Here is a 19,262-nt window from a genome sequence, read left to right as displayed (position 1 = left end):
AGAATACTATTATATACTATAAAAATGAAGGGGATCACTTCAAAAAGACCTGGGAAGATGGAAGCAGACTAAACTGAGCTGAACCAGGAGAACGATTAATATAGTAATAACAATAGTGTAAAGATACAACTTTGAAAGGCTTAGGAACTCTGATCAACCACAACTTCAGAGGAATCATAATGAAACACAGCACCCATCTTCTGACAGAGGTGATGGACTCAGGAGTACAAATTGGGATTATTATTTTTTTGGGCATGGCCCATAAGGGAATATGCTTTGCTTGACTACACATTTCTTTTTCTTAGCATCTTGGTTTTCTTACTTTCTCAATCAGGAAGGGGGTGTAGGATGGAGAGAATATGGAAATGAAGATAAAATAAAATTTAATTATAGAAAAATTAATCTCTCACTTTTGAGTGTCGTTCTACATTTAAAACCATTTTTTTAAAAAAAAATCCATTTCCCCATAGATCAATGAGCAACAGTCCATGCAAACTGGCAATGGTAAAAAAAAAAAAATGCTATCAAGAGTCAATACTGAGAAGGGTTATGGGAAGAAAGAACAGATGTACACACTTTTGGTGGAGTTGTAAAGTGGTCCCATCATTCTGGATTTCAGTGGCTAGTTCTGCATGTTACTAAACAGGGTAGCCCTTTGACTGAGGAAGTCAGCATCTGAATATATATACTCCAACAAAGTTCAGGATAGAAACAAAGATCAATGTAGGCCAAAATATTCTTAGTAGCACTTTTTTGTGGTAACAAAGAAACGGAAATGAAGTATGTGCCCATTTACTGGAGAACGGCTATAGTATATGAATGCAATGAGGTATGACGGTGTAGTGAGAATGACAGGGAAATCTGTATGTACTGAAGCAGAGCAAAACAAGTAGAACCAAAACAATATTCATGATGACCTGTAACAGGGACCTTCGTAGGAAAGTTTGGATTCCATCAAAGGGCCACACTTGAGGACCTAGAGGGCCTCGAGGCCACAGGTTCCCTACCCCTAACCTACAACGTCAACTAGAGATCACACAAAGGAAACTGAGCTCAGAGTAATGGAAAAATCAACGCAGGCCCAGGAGATCATAAGGAAACATTCCTCTCCTCCCAGAGGCAGAAAAGTAGGGAACTCCTAAGGCCAAGAGTCAGACACCACATGTTTTTGCTTAATTGCTTTTCTCTGTCCAGAGGAAAGGTACAATCCAAAGGAGTGGGATGCAAATAACTGGGCTATAAAGTCAAAATGAATCAATAAAATGTATTTTAAAAAGTAACTGAAATTGCAATAAAAAGTACCTAACAAACAGGTGATGAAATTAATAGAGTTCCTGGGCCAGATGCCTGAAGTTATTATATCATTATCACTAATAAAACCTTTCATGGGAAAGCAACGTTTTAGCTAAAAAGCCCTACATCTAGTTGTGAAAAGAAACCAGTTGACTTATCAGAGAAATCTTCCTCCTGTTATTGAAAGCTATGAATTTTATGTACAGACTAACAAATTAACGACTAATCTAATAAATACTCCAGCTGTCATATTAAAAGTCCACTGCACCATACATATAGAAATGAACATTCGTATCATCATACATCCTAAAAGCTGATTCACGGGGATAACTGTAAAAATGGTCATAGTCCTTATTCAAGATGATTTTTAGAATATATGTAATTTTTTCATTTAAAGAATAAAGCACCATATAAATTCTTTCCTCACCATTGGATGCCCCCAAATGAAAGCTATCTTGGAAAGTGGCTCATCCCACCATCTGCCAGCCCTAACGGTTAGCTGTTTTGCCTAACCTAACCTAGAACTATCATACCTAGTCCTGACCTCTGGGAACAAAAAGGAGTTTAATCTCAATTCCACAGGACAGTGCTTCGGATACTTACTGGCTACTTCTAAATCTCTTTTCCAATTCAAATGCCCTTAGTTTTTTCTGTGTCTCTCTCCTCTTACTTCTCCTCTTCTTCCTCCAATCTGCCTCTCAGAACCCCCTCCATCTCCTTTCAAGGGTTCACTTCAGGAGCTACCTCCTCTAACAGATCCTTCTTTCGTCCCTCAGTGCCCCCTGAAATTACTTGGCACTTATTCTGATTTTACTCATCTACGTACAGGCTTTTTCCCTTTAATGTATGCCCATTTCCTAGTGAGGTGTCCAATATAGAGCTAGCACTGAGCAGACACGCTAAATGACCCGGATTACCTGATGAATCATCCAGAGGCCCTTCAACCTCCTGGGCGTCCTCTTCTGGACACTCAGCTGGTCAATATCCTTAGTCCATGCAGCCTGGATCTGAACAGGGGGACTGAGATGGAGTCTGACTTGAGATGAGTACAGGGAGACAATTCTTCTCTCAGAGAAAACTAAGAATGCAGTGTTATACCGACACATGCATGCACATGCTGTCTCTTATTATCACATAAGCCCTTTGACAAGGACGGAAACTGTTTAGAGTTCTTCTTTTCTTCCATACTTAGCAGTGCCCAGCACAAAGCAAAGAGATTAAGGGAAGCTTGCTGACTGATGCAGAGCAGGAATATTTCCAGTTCATCTGAATCCCCAAAGCCTAGCCCAGCACCAATCACCTAGCAAGCCACTAATGATGCTGGTTGATTAAGTGAGCACCAAAGCAGGAGGAAGACAGCACATAAATTCTGATTTTAAATCAGAATTTGTTTGCAATATATAATGTACTTATAATAGTGTAAAAGAACTTTCACAGCAAGGTGGCACAGTGGAGAGAATGCCAGGCCTGGACTCAAGATGACCTGAGTTTAAGTTCAGCCTCAGATGTTTACTAGCTGTGTGACCTTGGGTGAGTCACTTCACCCTGTTTGTCTCAGTTTTCTCATCTGTAAAATGAGCTGGAGAAGGAAATGGCAAACCAGTCCAGCACCTCTACCAAGTGAAGACTAATTGACTAAAATTCCTGAACAATAACAAAAGAATTTACATGCATTTATAAGTATTTTTGAAGACGTTCTATGGCTTTTCCTTCGTGTCCCTCTTTAATTAGCTGTTAAACTAGGCCACTTGAATAAAGATACGATCTATAGGGAATATGTTTCCTATTTCTTTCTTAGAGGGCAGAAGTAGGAACAATGGGTAGGAAGTTACAAAGAGGCCAACTCCGGCCTGATTTAGCCAAGTCAAAAGCACTTATTAAGAGGTGCCAGGTTGTCAGGCACCATGTTTAAGAGCTGAAGAAGAAAGCATTCTAACAACGAGAGCTATTCCTAAGTGTAATGGGGAGCTGCAGGGGCTAGGAAGGGCCCCCCCTCACTTGGAGGTCTTCAGGCACTGGTTAGAGACCCACTTGTTGGCTGTGTTACAGAGGAAACTCTTTGGGTCAGACCTCGGATGGACTGGATGGTTAATCCTATCCAATTCTGAAGTTCTGGGATTCTTTTGTTAGTGTCCTCTCCAGTATCTACACCAGGATTCAGCACACAGCATTCAATATATACAGCTGACTACCTGAACTTTATTACTATTTGTTTTCAATCTCTCTCCATCTGCCCGCTGGCTCCTCACTTATCACAAGCAGGCCTAGATCTTTTCACATCCTTAAAAAATCTTCATCTGACTCTACCTTCCTCTCAAGTCATCATCCTATCTTCTCTCCCTTTGAAAACTCCTAGAAAAAAGCAGTCTACAAAAACTGTCTCCCCTTGATCTCTTCTCCATAGAAAATGAAATATTATAAAATGATCTTATAAATGTTATAAAATTATCTCTCTAAAGTTACCAGTAATTTCCTAATTTTTCAATGGAATAAACATTAATTAAGCAACTACTATGTGCTAGGCACTGTGCTAAATGCTGAGGATACAAATAAGAAAAATAAAGACAGAACTTGCCGTCAAAGAGTTTACATGGAGTCTAATGGAGGAAGAAGCTAGAAGGGAGGGGATGGTGAGTGAACGCCAGAGTCCAGAGCATCTTGTTCTGTGGAATTGAAACCACAAAAAGCTGCAGACAAAACACAAATCCTTTCTCAGTCCTTAGCCACTTGACTTCCTTGCACGTATCTAAAGCCCAACCCCACCCCCTCATCCTCCACCTCTTCCTAGATACTCTCCTTTTTCAGTCTCCTTTGATGGAACACCACCTAGTCCCAGTACCTGTTCTTGGGTGTGCCTCAGCACTGTGTCTTGGGCCCTCTTCTCATCTGTCTACATTCTTGCTGGTGTTTTCCCATGGACCAAATCTATTCTATTCAACCCCAGCTTCTATCTAGAACTCCAGTCTCCTACCCCCCAAAATCCCTATAGAATATCTATCTCCAAGGACATCTCCAAGACCCCTCAAACTCAAGATGTGCAAAATGAGCAAATTCTCCTTCTTCCCAAAGTCCACCTCCCGCCCTCTTTCTCACTCATCTAATTCTGTTGAGGAGACCACCACTTCTCCACTTAGCCACATTGGCAAGCTCAGAGCCAAACTCAGCTCCTCACCCTCTCAACCCCCCTCAGCTGGCAAGTTCTGTCAGTTCTGCCCCCTCAATCTATCTCTCATTTATCCCCTTCTCTCTGTTCATACAGATATCATCTCTCTTCAGGCCTTCATTAGCACTCACCTGGACCACTACCAACGGCCTCCCAAGTGGTCTCCCTGCACCCAGGCACACAGCTAACAAACTGGTACTCCTAAAGCACACATCTGACTGACCCTATCACCCCCCTGCTCCAGAAGCTTCCATGGCCTCGACAACAAACTCCTGCTCATCTTGTCTGGTTTTGCTCTGAACAATCCGGCTGCAACCTGCCTTTCCAGGCTTCTTGTAAACTTCCCTTCCCACACTTTCATATTTCAAACAAATTGGTTTAATAAATGCTATTATTAGCTACATGTTACACAAAAAACACTTTTTTCAAATATTTTCTCACTCATAGGGATTCACTACGTAAAAAGCCTGGGAAGGGAGAAGTAGTAAGCAAAGACTTCTCACCTAACAGAGCTTGTTTCACATAACTTACAAAACCTAGAAAAAGCAAATTGGAAAAGAAAAAGACGTAGACAGAAATGCCCCAAACAAAAATAATAACAAAAAAGAACAAATTAGTTTAATACATATTCCCTAACTTAAGAATATCATATTCTGAAATATCCTAGCAATATTGTTACATAGTTGCAAAATTACCCCAGACTTATGTGGAAATATAGCTCCGAATAAGTTCTATACATTAAACCAATTTTAAGATAGTGTTCAAAGAACACTATCTTATATTTTATGTTACATATATTTGCATTCCTGACTAATGTAAATGTCTTCTTGTCATGTCAATCATCAGCATTTTTCATGTATAGAATTATTTACCTAAGTGGCATTTTTAACTAGAGGGCAAATTTCACGAAGGCATTACAAGTCCAGTTACCACATCCCAAGGCATTTCCTCAGAGGCCACTCAGGGAAAAGCTTATCAGAGATATGCATCGTCCAACTCTGACGAAATATCTGGGCACATAACTGAAATCAATTTGATATGTCTCTGTGGACACAATATACTGCATCTTTAGGTATGTGATTCAAAGACACTTTTCAGAAGCTACATGCTCATAAATTAAGAAGCTGTAGTTTGGAGTCAAAGATGTTATAACCAAGGGTTTGACCATCATATACTACGACAATTGCCAGTCTGCCTTTCCAATCGTTTTCATAATCAGGGTTACACACAGCTCAAGAATCTGCCTCACAGTAAGTACATTATGATGAAACTGAAATGCATAGAGGTTTTCTTCTCCACTTCCCCATTTCTATGAAGGGGAATTCTATTTCCCTGGTTAAAAACCTTTAAGTCATCCCACAGCTAATCCTTCCCCCAGTATGGGCCCTCATTAACTCATGCACTTTGCAAATCTTAAAAGCACTATATAAATAAGGGTCAGCTCCCATTGGACAAGGACTATTTTTTATAAGGCAATTAGGTGGCACAGTGGATTGAGTTCTGGGTCTGGTATCCAGAAGATCTGAGTTCAAATCTAGCCTCAGACACCAGCTATCTGACCCTGGGCAAGTTACCTAACCTCTTCGTGCCTTCATTTCCTCGACTGTAAAATAGAGATTATGATAATAGTTCTGAGGATCAAACAAGATAACATTTGTAAAGCCCTCTGCACAGCTCCTGGCACACAGTAGGTGCTATATAAACGCTATTGATGATTCTTTTGTGGTTGCTATCTGTCTCTGTGTCCCCAGGACCCAAGACAATGCCTTATATACACAGGCACAGCACCATGGCTGCTTTTCCCATCACTGCTTGATCAAAAACTTCAAGTTTCCTATTAATAACGCATCAAGTTCCAAGTCCCTTTCCTGGTGTTGAAGGCTGTTTTATATTGTGTCTGTCTAATACTGACACCTCCTGCCCTACCCTCAGGCCATCTGGCTCCATGTCAGGCTCACTCCCACTTTCACTTCTATTGTGCAGCTTGTCTGGAAACCCCTCCTTCACTTACCGAAATCCTCCCCATCTTTTAAGACCTCAATCAATCTTGTCTTTTCCATGAAACCCTGTCCGATGGCTACAGGCCACATCCCTGAATTACTTTCACACAGGTGACCTGTACCACACAATTTAAGACTTAGTGCAGGTTTTTTCTCTTTAACTAGATTTTTTTTTTTTTGCATACCCCATAATACCTAGCAAAGTAATACCACATAATAACCACTAAACTATTCAGGAGATCTGGGTTTTAGTCCAAACACTACTATGACTCTGGTTTATAGTGAGGACAGATGAAGACTTGGGTTCAGGTTCCTACTTCTGACATTTACCACAACATTGAGCAAGTCACTTAAAACTATCTGAAGGTCAGATAATTCTCCTACAATTCTGCCTATTCTTACATACATACAGGAGCTTCCCACAAGGGACCTCCCATACCCAGGAAATGACAAATACTTCACCCTGACTTGACCTTGGGCCTGGCTTTCCATAGCTTTAAATGAGGACCTCACCTACTTAACTGAAAAAAGACAGGCCACCTACTCAATCAATCAATCAAGAAGCTTTTATTCACTCCTTAAATGTGCCTTATACTATGCTAGGTACTAGAGACTGGGTAATGGAGAGAAGGGCATGACTAAACAACCACCACCAAGCCAATAATAACAACTAACCGTTGATGAACCAACATAACAGCAACTTTATGATGGGAAAAGAACACCGTGCCACAAAGTCTTCCCAATTCTCATCTTTCCTGTTTTCCTACAGACAGAACTGTCTCACTTCAGACACCAATTTTGTTTTTAATTAAATAATATACTCCTCACATAGCATGGTGAGCAAGAAACGATTCACGTTGGAAAAACCATGTTCCAAAATACTTTTTTACCCAGTTCCAAGCTAATACCACAAAACCATAGGCTTTAGTTGCACAAGAGATCTTAGGAGATCATTTATGCCAGTTCCTTCATTTTGCAGACAAGGAAAATGAGATCCAAAGAGGATGAAGGATTTTCCCAAGAGATAAGAGAGGTGACATTCAAACCTAACCCTTTTACCTCGAAATCCTTTGCTCTGGTGGCCTAGGTGATAGAGGGCTTGTTTGAGACACCTACTAGCTACAGGACCCTGAGACAGACCTTTAACTGGTGTCTACCTCAGTTTCCCCATCTGTAAAATGGGGATAATAAAAGCACCTACTTCACAGGGTTGTTGTAGAGGATTAAATGAAATAATATTTGTAAATCTTAAAAGTGCTATGAAAAGCTAGATTAAAAAAGCTTTGCAAAAATATCCCTGTTAATCTATTTTAGGGTTATAATTTCTTCAGACAAATTACATAAATGCAAAAGACTAATAATATTGTTATTAATTTTTAGAACTGGACCTTTGTAAAGCATTTAATTAAATGACATAACCTTGTTACACAAATCTAAATTAAAACCTTTTTTTGATTTATGAACTCATACTACATAAAGTGGAAAAAAAAAGTGTGGTTTAGCAGTTCAAATCACCTCCTTTGATTTTGCAGTCTAGTAACTTCGGCAATATTTTCCAATAACTGAACAGAAATAAAACAACACTACAAGACAGGTTTCGCTCATCATCAGGGGCTCTATGTGAATTGATAAATAAACACTAATCTAAAAATGACTGTTTTGGTGTAGTCTAGTGTAGGTCTATCTGTGGCCAACCTGTGGTAGAACATTCCAAGCTCATATTGGTCTGATCAGCCACAGTCGGACACACTGAATCTTCACTTTATCATGGTGATGTCATTTTGGTCCTCTACGAAAACAAAGGACAACAACCAACTAGTGTATGTATGATCAAAGTAGGCTCTGCTTTTATGGATAAGGTGGGAATGAAATGCCAAGGAGTTTGGATTAACTGCCACTTTCTCCAATTCAGGGCCCCTTCTCCTTTTTTTTGTCTTATTTACTAACTGGTTCAGAAATTCTCCTCTAATACAATCAAACTTGTGCTCCTGTTCCGAATTCTCAACATCATTTTTCCACCTTTTTCTTCGATGTTTCTTTATTCATCTCTATACTTAACATGTGAACACTTCCCAGGGAGGGTGAATTTATATTCACTCCTAGGAACATTACCATTGATACTGAGGTCTATAATTATAAACTAATTTTTAAAAAACAACTTTTGTTTACAACCCTCCTCCAGAAGTGTCTGAGATGGCTTCTTCTTTTTTTTTTTTTTTTTTTGGTATTTATAGGAATGTGAATTACAGATGTAAATGAGTCTATTCAATGCTGTTCTCTAGCTATCTGTCGGATATCTATTTAGTTTGGGCGCCTCTTGTGAGAGAATTAAGGGGTATCCAGGTAGTAGATCAGAAAACCTTATGGGGTGGATATAGTTAAGTCAATCAAAATAACTTTAACAGTAGTCCTATCTTAACAGTTTCAGGCATGGGGCAGCGAGGTGGAGCAATGGATAGAGCAATGGGTCTGGAATCAGGAAGACTCATCTACCAGCGTTCAAATCTGACCTCAGACACATACTAGCTGTGTGACTTTGGACAAGTCTTTAAACCTTATTTGCCTCAGTTTCCTCATCTATAAAATGAACTAAGGAAGGAAATGGCAAACCACTAGCTATTTCTGCTAAAAAAAAAAAAAAAACCTCAAATGGAGTCACAGAGAGTTGGAAACTGAAAAACATTCATTCATTCCAACAGTAGACTAAAGAATGATCTGAAAAGGTCAAGGCACACATACAAATAAAAGTGGATATAAAACAATCTAGTTGAGGTTTCCTCTATGACCAAAAGCATCATTACTTTGAGGTGATACTGGAAAAATCACTTCTTATCCAAAACCTTTTTAATTACTTACTTTGGAATAAACAGGACTGTTAAGTCATCCCCTGCATTTTGCTGCTCTGATTAGTAATATTTTTGTGATATTAAGATATTGTTAATATATTATACTACATTGGTAAAACCCTGATGGAATGTTAATCAGCCAATCATCTATTTGTAACTCAGACAACTAAAGGCCCTTCTGATTTTTGTTGTTGTTTTATTTTTAACAAATACTATATTTTCAAAAGGTCATTTAGGTATCAGGCAACCTGGATTTGGATCCCAGCTAGGCCACTAGCTCTCTGGGCCTCAGCTGCTTCATTTGTAAAATGAAAAGGTTGGCCTAGGAAGACCAGTAAGAGCTCTAAACCTACAGTCCTACGAATGATGGTAAGGTGAGTGTATACTAACAGAAAACTGTTATCAATTCTATTGAAAGCAATATAGGTTAGTGATTAGGGGAGGTGACTCAGTAAGAAATTGGAGTTCAATTTCATAAGCAGCTAGCTTTGTGGCTCAGCACAAGACACTTCACTTTTCAACCAAAAGTGCTCAGATTTTGGAATGTATAGTATTTTTTACAGTATACTCTAGTTCTTATATTTATTCAACTAATTATTGCTGTTCAGTCCTGTCTGACTCTTCATGACCCTACTTGGGGTATTCTCAGCAAAGATACTGGAGTGGTTTGCCATTTCCTTCTCCAGCTCATTGTACAGATAAGGAAACTAATGAAAGCAGAGTGAAGTGACTTGCCCAGGATCACACAGCTAATAAGTGTCTGAAGTTAGATTTGAACTCAGGTCTTCCTGGCTACAGGCCCAATGCTCTATTAGCTGCACTACCTAGCTATTCTAAATACCAAACATTAGATAAAACATAAAAAATGGAACAAGGTCTTAGTTAATTCTCTCCCTTTCTCACAAATAGCTAAAATCAGGAGATACACTTCAGCTTAAGCTACATTTTCCTTTGGGGTGGGATAGGGGTAGAATAGGGGCATAGGTGGTGGATGGTAGGAATAGTGTTTGAAATTGTGTAACTACCCTAGCAGAATTCATCAGTGTCTCTGGGGGCAGTATTTTCAAACTTTGAAAAATGTGATATATGGTTGACATGGTAAAACCATTACTAGGTATGTACCTCAAAAAGAGAAAAGAGAGAAAGGGCCCAAATGTACAAAAATATCCACAGTAGTTCCAGTGCCTACACGCTAGGGAATGGTTGAACAAATTATGGCCTATGAATACAATGGAATGTTGTTACATTGTAAGGAGTGACAGGAGAGAAGGATTCAAAGAAATCTGGGAGGACTAGTATAACTAGATACAGAGTGAAGTAAAAAGAACCAGGATAACAATTTATACATTGAGCACAAAGGCTGTAAGGAAAAACAACTTATTAGGACTGAAGAATTATTATTAATGTTATAACAAAGCACAGCTCTAGGGGAGTGATGATAAAATAGACATGCCACTGGACAGAGAGATGATGGACTAAAGCTGTGGAACAAGACATTTACTTTTGGACATAGCTTTACTTGACTACACTTTGTAACAAGGGAGGGTTAAAAAAAAAATAGGGGGCAGGGAGGCTGAGAGAAAAAGGCTACTAGTAATGGTGATGACAAAAGAAAAGAAAGAAAGGTGTCTTTGAAATGCACAAAAGAGATTACCAGGGAATTCAGAGGGGACATGGACAAACTAGCAGGCCAGCTTAGAAACTAACTCTCAGGCAACTGTAGAGATTCATAGTTTTACCCACAATTCTTTGCTGTTCTTCTTTGAATACGGTAATATTCATGTCTGTCAAGTTCTGAATAATAAATTTTTTTTTTTTAAAAAGGTTGATAGCTGAAGGGTCCAATTGGAAAATTTCAGAGCCATGTAAACGCCTTTTTCTTATTGGGATGGGACAGCTATTCATAAGTTGAACACCTCTGAGCTGCCTTTTAAAACTGCCAAGTATCTGACATTCACTCCCCACATCTAAAACCACAAAAGTCTCTTATCGTATTTTACTGATGTTTTTGTTTATAAAGCCAAAGAGCTAAAATTACAAAAAGTTTTGTAGGACAGATAGCTAACTGGTAGTAGACATTTGTTATTCCAGTTTGAGCTAAGCCATTTTATGTGACAGTTGTTCTAGGGCAGTGTGACCAAGTTCAGTGAGTTCAAGCTTTTTTGATTGTACATCTCATCCTGAAAAATCTTCAAGCATATCTGTCCAATGTGAATATTTACTTGTTTATACATTTTACAAACATACTACAATATTTCTACACTGTACTGCTTACTACACTATACTATCACGACATTATAAAACTTATGCAAAAATATAAACCTTTAAAGGAGGAAAGAATATTGGACGCTGCAGTCAATAGGGAGCCAGTGGAGTTTACTTGACAGGTGAGTGACTTGGTCAAACCTGTTTTAAGAAAATCACTTTGGGAGCAGCTAGGTGGTGCAGTGAACAGAGCAACGGCTCTGGAATCAAGAGGACCTGAGTTCAAAGCCAGCCTCAGATACTAGACTGTTACTAGCTGTGTGACCTTGGGCAAGTCACATAACCCTAACTACCTTGGCAGCTCTGTGGATTGGAGAAGGAAGGGAAGTGAGACAAGCAGAAAATTCAGGAGGCTACATCATATAAGAGGTGATGAGGATCTGAATTAGGACAGCGGCTGTGGGAGTAGAAAGGGGAAAAGTGTGAGAGATGTGGGGTGAAAATGACAAGACTTGGCTTACGTGGATGAAGTGAGAGTTGAAATCAAAGAGGCGTAAAGGCTGCACCAAAGATGGCACTGAAGATGACAGCTTGGGTGAAGAAAGTTCAGAAAAGGAGTGGATTTGGGGAGACACGCAATAGTGCAATGAGTTCTGGTATGCAGAACACAACTCATCCATGCCTGCTTATGCTGGCCTAACCACCCAAGATGACAAGGAAGAGATTAGAGCCTGCCCTCTAAAGGGCAGCTGCCAATGACCATGGGGTCATCTGGTGGAATGAGAGTGGGTAGAAGGGGGAGAGCAGCACCTGCAGCTACTGCCACGGCTGTGGCCACCTGGAAGTATCTGTACAGCCCTGAGGGGCTGATACCCTCTGTAGAAAGGTTGGGAAGATGCATTGCAAAGGGAACAGGGAAAGAGTGAGGGGAGTTTTGGAGGGTTGTTTTCTTGGAGACCAACCCCACAAATGGCAATGAGGAGAGGGGTTGGCCTCTGGAGGGCCTTGGCCTCCAGTTTGGTCTAGTGGATATAATGCTGGACTTGGAATCAGGAAGACTTGGGCTCCAATCTCATCCCTAAAACCAGAGTCCCATCATTTCACTTCTCTGAAACTCAATTATTACCTCCCTTACCCAGCTGTGGGGAGATCAAATAATGGAAAGTCTTGCAAACTTATTTTTTTAATGGTATTTTATTTTTCTAATTGTTTGTAAAAACAATTTTAAACATTCTTTTTTTAATAAAATTTTGAATTCCAAATTTTCTCCCTCCATTCTTCCCCTCACTCCTCCTAAGAGGGTAAGCAATCTGATACAGGTTATACATGTTCTTTGCAAACTTTAAAATGCAATATATTAGTTACTTTTATTACCAACATTACTGATGATAATGGCTGCCAACTTCAAACTCCCTCCAACAGTTTGGAGGTTGTGAGAGTCTGCAAAACTGACCACTGAATACTGCACAAGCAGTATGCGAATAATTGACAATTCTGTATGTTGAGCTACAACTCCTTAGTCTCCTCTGATTGGAGGGTGGTGGAAAAGCTCTTTCCAAAACCTCCATTTAAGAAGGATTTCCAAGCCAGTCATTTCCCATTTCCCACTTGGCTGCACTTCCTGATCATTTCCAGGTATCTTCCCCAACCCCCTCAGCTTTTCAGTGTGCGGTCTTCCACCATTTGATTGTAGGCCCTCTGAGGGCAGGAACCATCTTTCCTTTTGGTATCTGTATTGCCAGCACTTCCCAGTCAGTGCCCAGTACACAGTAGATACCTAATAAGTATATGTTGACTGACTGATTAATTAATTACACATTATTCTCCACCAAGTTCTCTATAGTTCAGCCAAATGACTCACTTAACATTCATTCCCTTACTGTTTCACATCACACATCTTTTGGCATTTGAAAAGCTGTTCCCTCACCTGTAACAGACTCCTTTACTTCTACCTCACGAAATCTCTAGCTTCAAGGCTCAGCTCAAGTCTTAGATCCTATATGAAGTCTTTCCCCAGATGCTACTGCTTCCATCCCACAAAATTACTCTATCTACCTAAATATGTTATTTCTTTCAAGAGGTGAGTTCCATGAGATCAGGAACGGTTTTGTTGACTTTCTAGTACTAACACATAGCACAGTATCTTACAGAGTAGGTAATAATAAATATATTTTAAGTAAATAAATGCTTGATGTCTGTAAGAGTTATGGCTGCATATTTACATAAATTCAAGAGGAAACAAAAACCTTGTCTGAGCCACAAAAAATCATTTTACTCCATTTATTAACACTGAAATAAAGACAGTTATCCAATTCCATCAGTACACACACACAGACATGTACATATTACACACATTCATTTATTTATTTATCAAGAAAAGGATTAGCTGAGGTGAGGAACCTGTGGCCTTGAGGATGCAGATTTTTCAGTTTGGATTCAGTCAAAGGGTCGTACTTGAGGATCTAGAGGGCTACAGGTTCCTCACTCCTAATTAGCCCAAAGTTGGAATCATATGATTTCATAAGAAAGGCACATTATATCATTTACTTGCACCAAAGTACCCTTTTCCAAATAAGTCCAATCAAATTTGGGAACAAGTGAAAACACCTTTGCCAGAGTTATCTCTAACTTCTAGTTTATTGGCTAGTCTCTTCCCTCTTTCTCTTTTTGCTCCTACAATTCTCCTGTCTAGAATGCTCTCCTGACTCACCTCTGGTCCTATTCATCATAACCTCTTTGAGAACTGGCTCCACATTCATCTCTCTCAAGCAGCCTTCCTTGAACCCTCAAACTCCTATGTTCATACTATAGATTATTTTTCCTTCAGTACCTGTATCTACAATTGGCACAAAATGATCCTGTATTTTTTTGCCCTTAGAGAAAAAGAATACAAATACATAAAATACCAACTAGATTATAAGCAAATATTTTACTTCTTTTTCGTTGGCCATAGTACAACACTGTACACAAAGTACAAAGCTGGTACCTAAGAAATGCTGAATGACTTGAATGAAATCAGTAAGTGAAATAAAAATAAGCTCAACTCAAGTGTCAGTCTCTACATGAGGCCTTCCTTGACACCCAATCCCAGTTGCTAGTGCCACACCTCCAAAATTATTCTGTGTTTAAATATCAGACATAGGGTAGAAACTTTTTTTCCCTCTGAATCTCCAGTATCTAGTACAGTGTATGTATTCAATAGGTGCCTAATAAATGTTGGTTGACTCAATTAATAAAAAGATAAAATCAAACATTTCTAAATAAGGTGATTTGCTTCATTAAAATCATTATTACAATCACTTCTACACACTCCCCCCTTTCCTTGGAAGTAGAGGTTCTTAGCCTTTTCTGTGTCAAGGACTCCTTTGGCAGTCTGGTGAAATCTATGGATTTCTTTGTAGAATGTTTTTAAATGCATAAAATAAAAAATATAAGATTATGGAGAAAATTAATTATGTTAGAATAAAGATGTATTTTTTCCCATCCAAGTTCACAAAACTATTAAACTCTACCCACGGACCCCTTAAAGATCCCTACTTAAAGAATCATTCCATTTCTTCCTTGTTTTCCAAGCATGCCAGATTTTTTTTTCAGTCTAGTCCTGATTTCATCAGTGTTGGGAGGTCCAGGTATGGAAATTCTCTCCACCTACACAAATCTGCAATTTATCTGTAACAAATCTTGGACCTCTGAGAAGTTAAGCAACTTGTTCTTGATCATACAGCTAGTTTGTGTGAGAAGAATGATTTAAACCCAGGTCTTCCTCACTCCAAGGCAGGCCTTCTATTTTCGGTGCATGCAGCTTCTGAATTCCAGATAAAATTTATCACCCTATTACTGTATGAAAGACAATCTCAGTATCAGAAGGCCATTTAATCTAATTTATAACTGAATCAGGATACTCTCCACTTTAAGGCCACTAGTGAAAGGAAATCTACATTCCAGGTCCACTTTGGACAATTAGAATTATCAGGAAGTATTCCTTTAGAAAGGGCCTAAATAGTCTGTCCTACTCACTTTTCTTTGTTTTGCCTTCTGAGGATAAATAGATACAGTCTAATTCTTCGTCCATATGAGAGACCTTCAAATAATTACAAAGATATCCTACCATCTTTTTTTTCCCCAAAAAGATCCTCAGAAGGTAAGCTCTCAAGATCCCTGACCTTACTGGGGGCATTCCTCTGGTTCCTCTCTGGTTTGTCAACAAATATGGTCTTTCCTAAAATGTGGTACCCGGAGTATCACAATACTCTAAATGACATCTGAGCAGAACAGGATAGTCAGACTCCCACTTCTGGACGCTACACTTCCCTTGATATAGTAAGCCACATACAATGTTGTACTGCTGACTCATTTTGAACTTCTTAGCCTTACTTTCACAACTTTTATGCAGTCTACTACAATCATTTCATTACATCAACACTATGTTTATATGACACTGTGGATCAAATATAAATTAATAATCAACGTATGTAAATAATAAGGATAAGACATATGTGATTTCATTGTGACTAACTTCCTCTACTAGAGTCGGTCAGCACCTTCTTGGCAATTTTCCTGTCTTAAAAGAGGTGCCTGGAGCACCAAGAAGTTAAGTCACATTGCTCAGGGTCAGAGTCTCTGTGTCAAAGGTTAGATTTGAACTCAGGTTTTCCAGGTTTGGGGGGCCAGCTCTCTATCCACTAGTATAAGCAGCCTGTCATAAGTAATAAGTACAGTTAATAAAGTATAATTTTGAACTTTCCAGTCTACTATTGTATTTCGTTTTTCTACCTGAAGTTTCTAGTTTTAAAAGTCTTTTAAAAAATCAAGCCTGAGACTGGCACCAGACTTTCGTAAACTAAACAAAAGGGGCAAAACTCTTATCTTGGCAATAACCTTCAAGTTCAGTGTGCCTTCATTGTAAAGTAAGGCTCATTAACTAAACAAACTTGCCTTTTCAGTCTCGTACCTTTCAAGGAAACGCTAAGATCTAGTTGGGTTATTGTTGAGAGTCAATGATGAGTTAAATTCCCATAAATTAATCAGCATTTTGGTGGTATGCCCAAATCTACAGCAGACGTGCATTTTTTAAAAACCCATCTAGGGAAGAGAGAAGTAAGAAAAGAAGGCGGCGGCGGTCTTGTACTTCTCCAGTTAAATCCAAAAGGTGTCATACAGGGGAGAATGCCAAGCCTTAACAAATAATGAAAAAGTATCCCATGGAAACACTTAGAAGTTCCCATCTTGCCCCAAATAAATCTGAATTTTCAGGGCTATAAAGCATTTCGGCTGTGGCTGAACTTTTCCAACTAGAGTCATCAGGGTTTTCCAAAATGCCAAGCTGGTGACCAGAAACCTACTTTACTAGGAAGAAAGGGTGCGTGAGTTCCAGGGGAGACGAGCAAAACCAAGTCCTGGACATTGTAGGCAGAGCTGGTCGAAGCCACGCGCTGCTCGGCCGTCGGCTCCCTCCAGTCCCCCCACTCACTGTCCTGCAGGACCTTGGCAGCGCGGCTTCCCCTAGTCCTTCTCCAAAGCCCGTGTTCACCCCCCACCCCCACCCCGTGCCCCCTCTCCAGCAGCACCTCCTTTTAGAGCACGATTCCCCCCGTTCTGTGCTTGCCAACCTTGGCCCGCACCCTCCAGCAGCACCCCTGGTCCCCTCTCTCCAACAGCACCTCCTTTTTCAGCAGGGCTCCCCCCCACGCCCGTCCTACCCCGTGCTCGCCTCCCCTGGCCCCCACCCTCCAGCAGCACCCCCGGTCCCCCTCTTCAGCAGCACCTCTTTTTTCAGCACTCTCCCCCCGTCCCGTCCCGCGCTCGCCTCCCCGGGCCCCCGCTCCAGCAGCACCCCCGGTCCGCTCTCTTCGCCCCAGCCCGGCCCCGCTCACCCTCCAGCAGCACCTCCTTTTTCAGCACGGCTGCCCCCGTCCCGTCCCCGCCTCCCCCGGCCCCCACCCTCCAGCAGCACCCCCGGCCCCCCTCTTCAGCAGCACCTCCTTTAGCAGCGCGGCTCCCCCCGTCCCGTCCCGCGCTCGCCTCCCCGGGCCCCCGCTCCAGCAGCACCCCCGGTCCGCTCTCTTCGCCCCAGCCCGGCCCCGCTCACCCTCCAGCAGCACCTCCTTTTTCAGAACGGCTGCCCCCGTCCCGTCCCCGCCTCCCCCGGCCCCCACCCTCCAGCAGCACCCCCGGCCCCCCTCTTCAGCAGCACCTCCTTTTTCAGCACTCTCCCCCCGTCCCGTCCCGCGCTCGCCTCCCCCGGCCCCCACCCTCTAGCAGCACCTCCTTTTTCAGCGCGGCTCCCCCCGTCCCGTCCCCGCCTCCCCCGGGCCCCCGCTCCAGCAGCACCCCCGGTCCGCTCTCTTCGCCCCAGCCCGGCCCCGCTCACCCTCCAGCAGCACCTCCTTTTTCAGCACGGCTGCCCCCGTCCCGTCCCCGCCTCCCCCGGCCCCCACCCTCCAGCAGCACCCCCGGCCCCCCTCTTCAGCAGCACCTCCTTTTTCAGCACTCTCCCCCCGTCCCGTCCCGCGCTCGCCTCCCCCGGCCCCCACCCTCTAGCAGCACCTCCTTTTTCAGCACGGCTCCCCCCGTCCTGTCCCCGCCTCCCCCGGGCCCCCGCTCCAGCAGCACCCCCGGTCCCCCTCTTCAGCAGCACCTCCTTTTTCAGCACTCTCCCCCCGTCCCGTCCCGCGCTCGCCTCCCCCGGGCCCCCGCTCCAGCAGCACCCCCGGTCCGCTCTCTTCGCCCCAGCCCGGCCCCGCTCACCCTCCAGCAGCACCTCCTTGCCGGCCCGCTTCAGCGCCTGCACGGCCTGGTCATGGGTGGCCTGGCGCAGGTCGGTGCCGTTCACCGACAGGATGGCGTCGCCCAGCCGCAGCGCCCGGCTCTGGTCGGCCGCCAGCCCGGGGAAGATCTTGGAGATGAGGATGGGCATCCGGTTCTCGCGGCCGCCCTTGATGCTGATGCCCAGGCCGCCCGCCTCCTGCTTCACCACCCGCACGCGCCGCACGGGCGGGGAGCCCCCGGCCGCGGCCGCTGCCGTGGCCCCGGGAGGGCTGGGCGGGCCCAGGCCGCGGCTCGGGCTGCCGGGCAGGGAGTCCCCGCCGCCCCCGCCGTTGGGGAGGCCGTTGAAGGCGGCCAGCACCGGCCCCAGCGGAGGGTCCGTCTCGGCCGCCGCGTCCCCGGTCAGGCTCAGGCTCTCGCCGCTCAGCTCGGCCACCACCCGCACCCAGCGCTCCCGCAGCAGCAGCTCCACCAGCCCCGCTTTGGTGGCCCTGGTCCACACCGCCATGGCCGGCCCGGGTCCCGCCGCCGCCACAGCCGCCGCCGCCACCGCCGAGGCCAGGTTCCTTCCCAGCCGGGAGTCCCGGCGCTTCCCCCTTCCCGCCTGCGGGGGCGAGGCCCCGCCCCCGGGCCCGACCATGTATTATTCATGAGAGGCCCCGCCCACTCCTCCGTTTACCGCGGGGGCGGGGCCGCTTCCGGGAAGGAGGGGGAGAGACTGGTTCTGGCCAGCCCGGGGGGAGCTTAAGGTGCCGGGATCTCCCAGCACAAGGTCACTGCTGGGAGGGCTCTTCGAGCCGAGAAAGTCCGGCCGGGATGGCTTAGAACACAGAACGCCAGGGCTGGGAGGGAACGTAGAGCATGGACTGTCAGACCCAGGAAGGGAGCTTAGATAGAACACAGAACACCAGGGCTGGAAGGGAACGTAGAGCATGGACTGTCAGACCCAGGAAGGGAGCTTAGATAGAACACAGAACACCAGGGCTGGAA

The 19,262-nt window shown here is 43.3% G+C and overlaps 1 protein-coding gene across 1 annotated transcript in view; it reads right to left on the bottom strand.

Moving 5' to 3' along the window:
* SNTB2 (syntrophin beta 2) overlaps window positions 1-18,923 on the bottom strand; it is a 116,211-nt gene extending 97,288 nt beyond the window's left edge. Inside the window, exon 1 of the mRNA XM_072636435.1 lies at window positions 18,255-18,923. Coding sequence (XP_072492536.1) covers window positions 18,255-18,912 — 658 coding nt within the window. The 5' untranslated portion in view covers window positions 18,913-18,923. The remainder of the gene's footprint in view (window positions 1-18,254) is intronic.
* Window positions 18,924-19,262: the final 339 nt, after the last annotated feature.

Source organism: Notamacropus eugenii, chromosome 1 (assembly GCF_028372415.1).
Source record: "Notamacropus eugenii isolate mMacEug1 chromosome 1, mMacEug1.pri_v2, whole genome shotgun sequence".
NCBI lineage: Eukaryota > Metazoa > Chordata > Mammalia > Diprotodontia > Macropodidae > Notamacropus > Notamacropus eugenii.
Note: the sequence above shows the minus strand (reverse complement) of the source record. Positions and strands in the feature narration are given on the sequence as shown.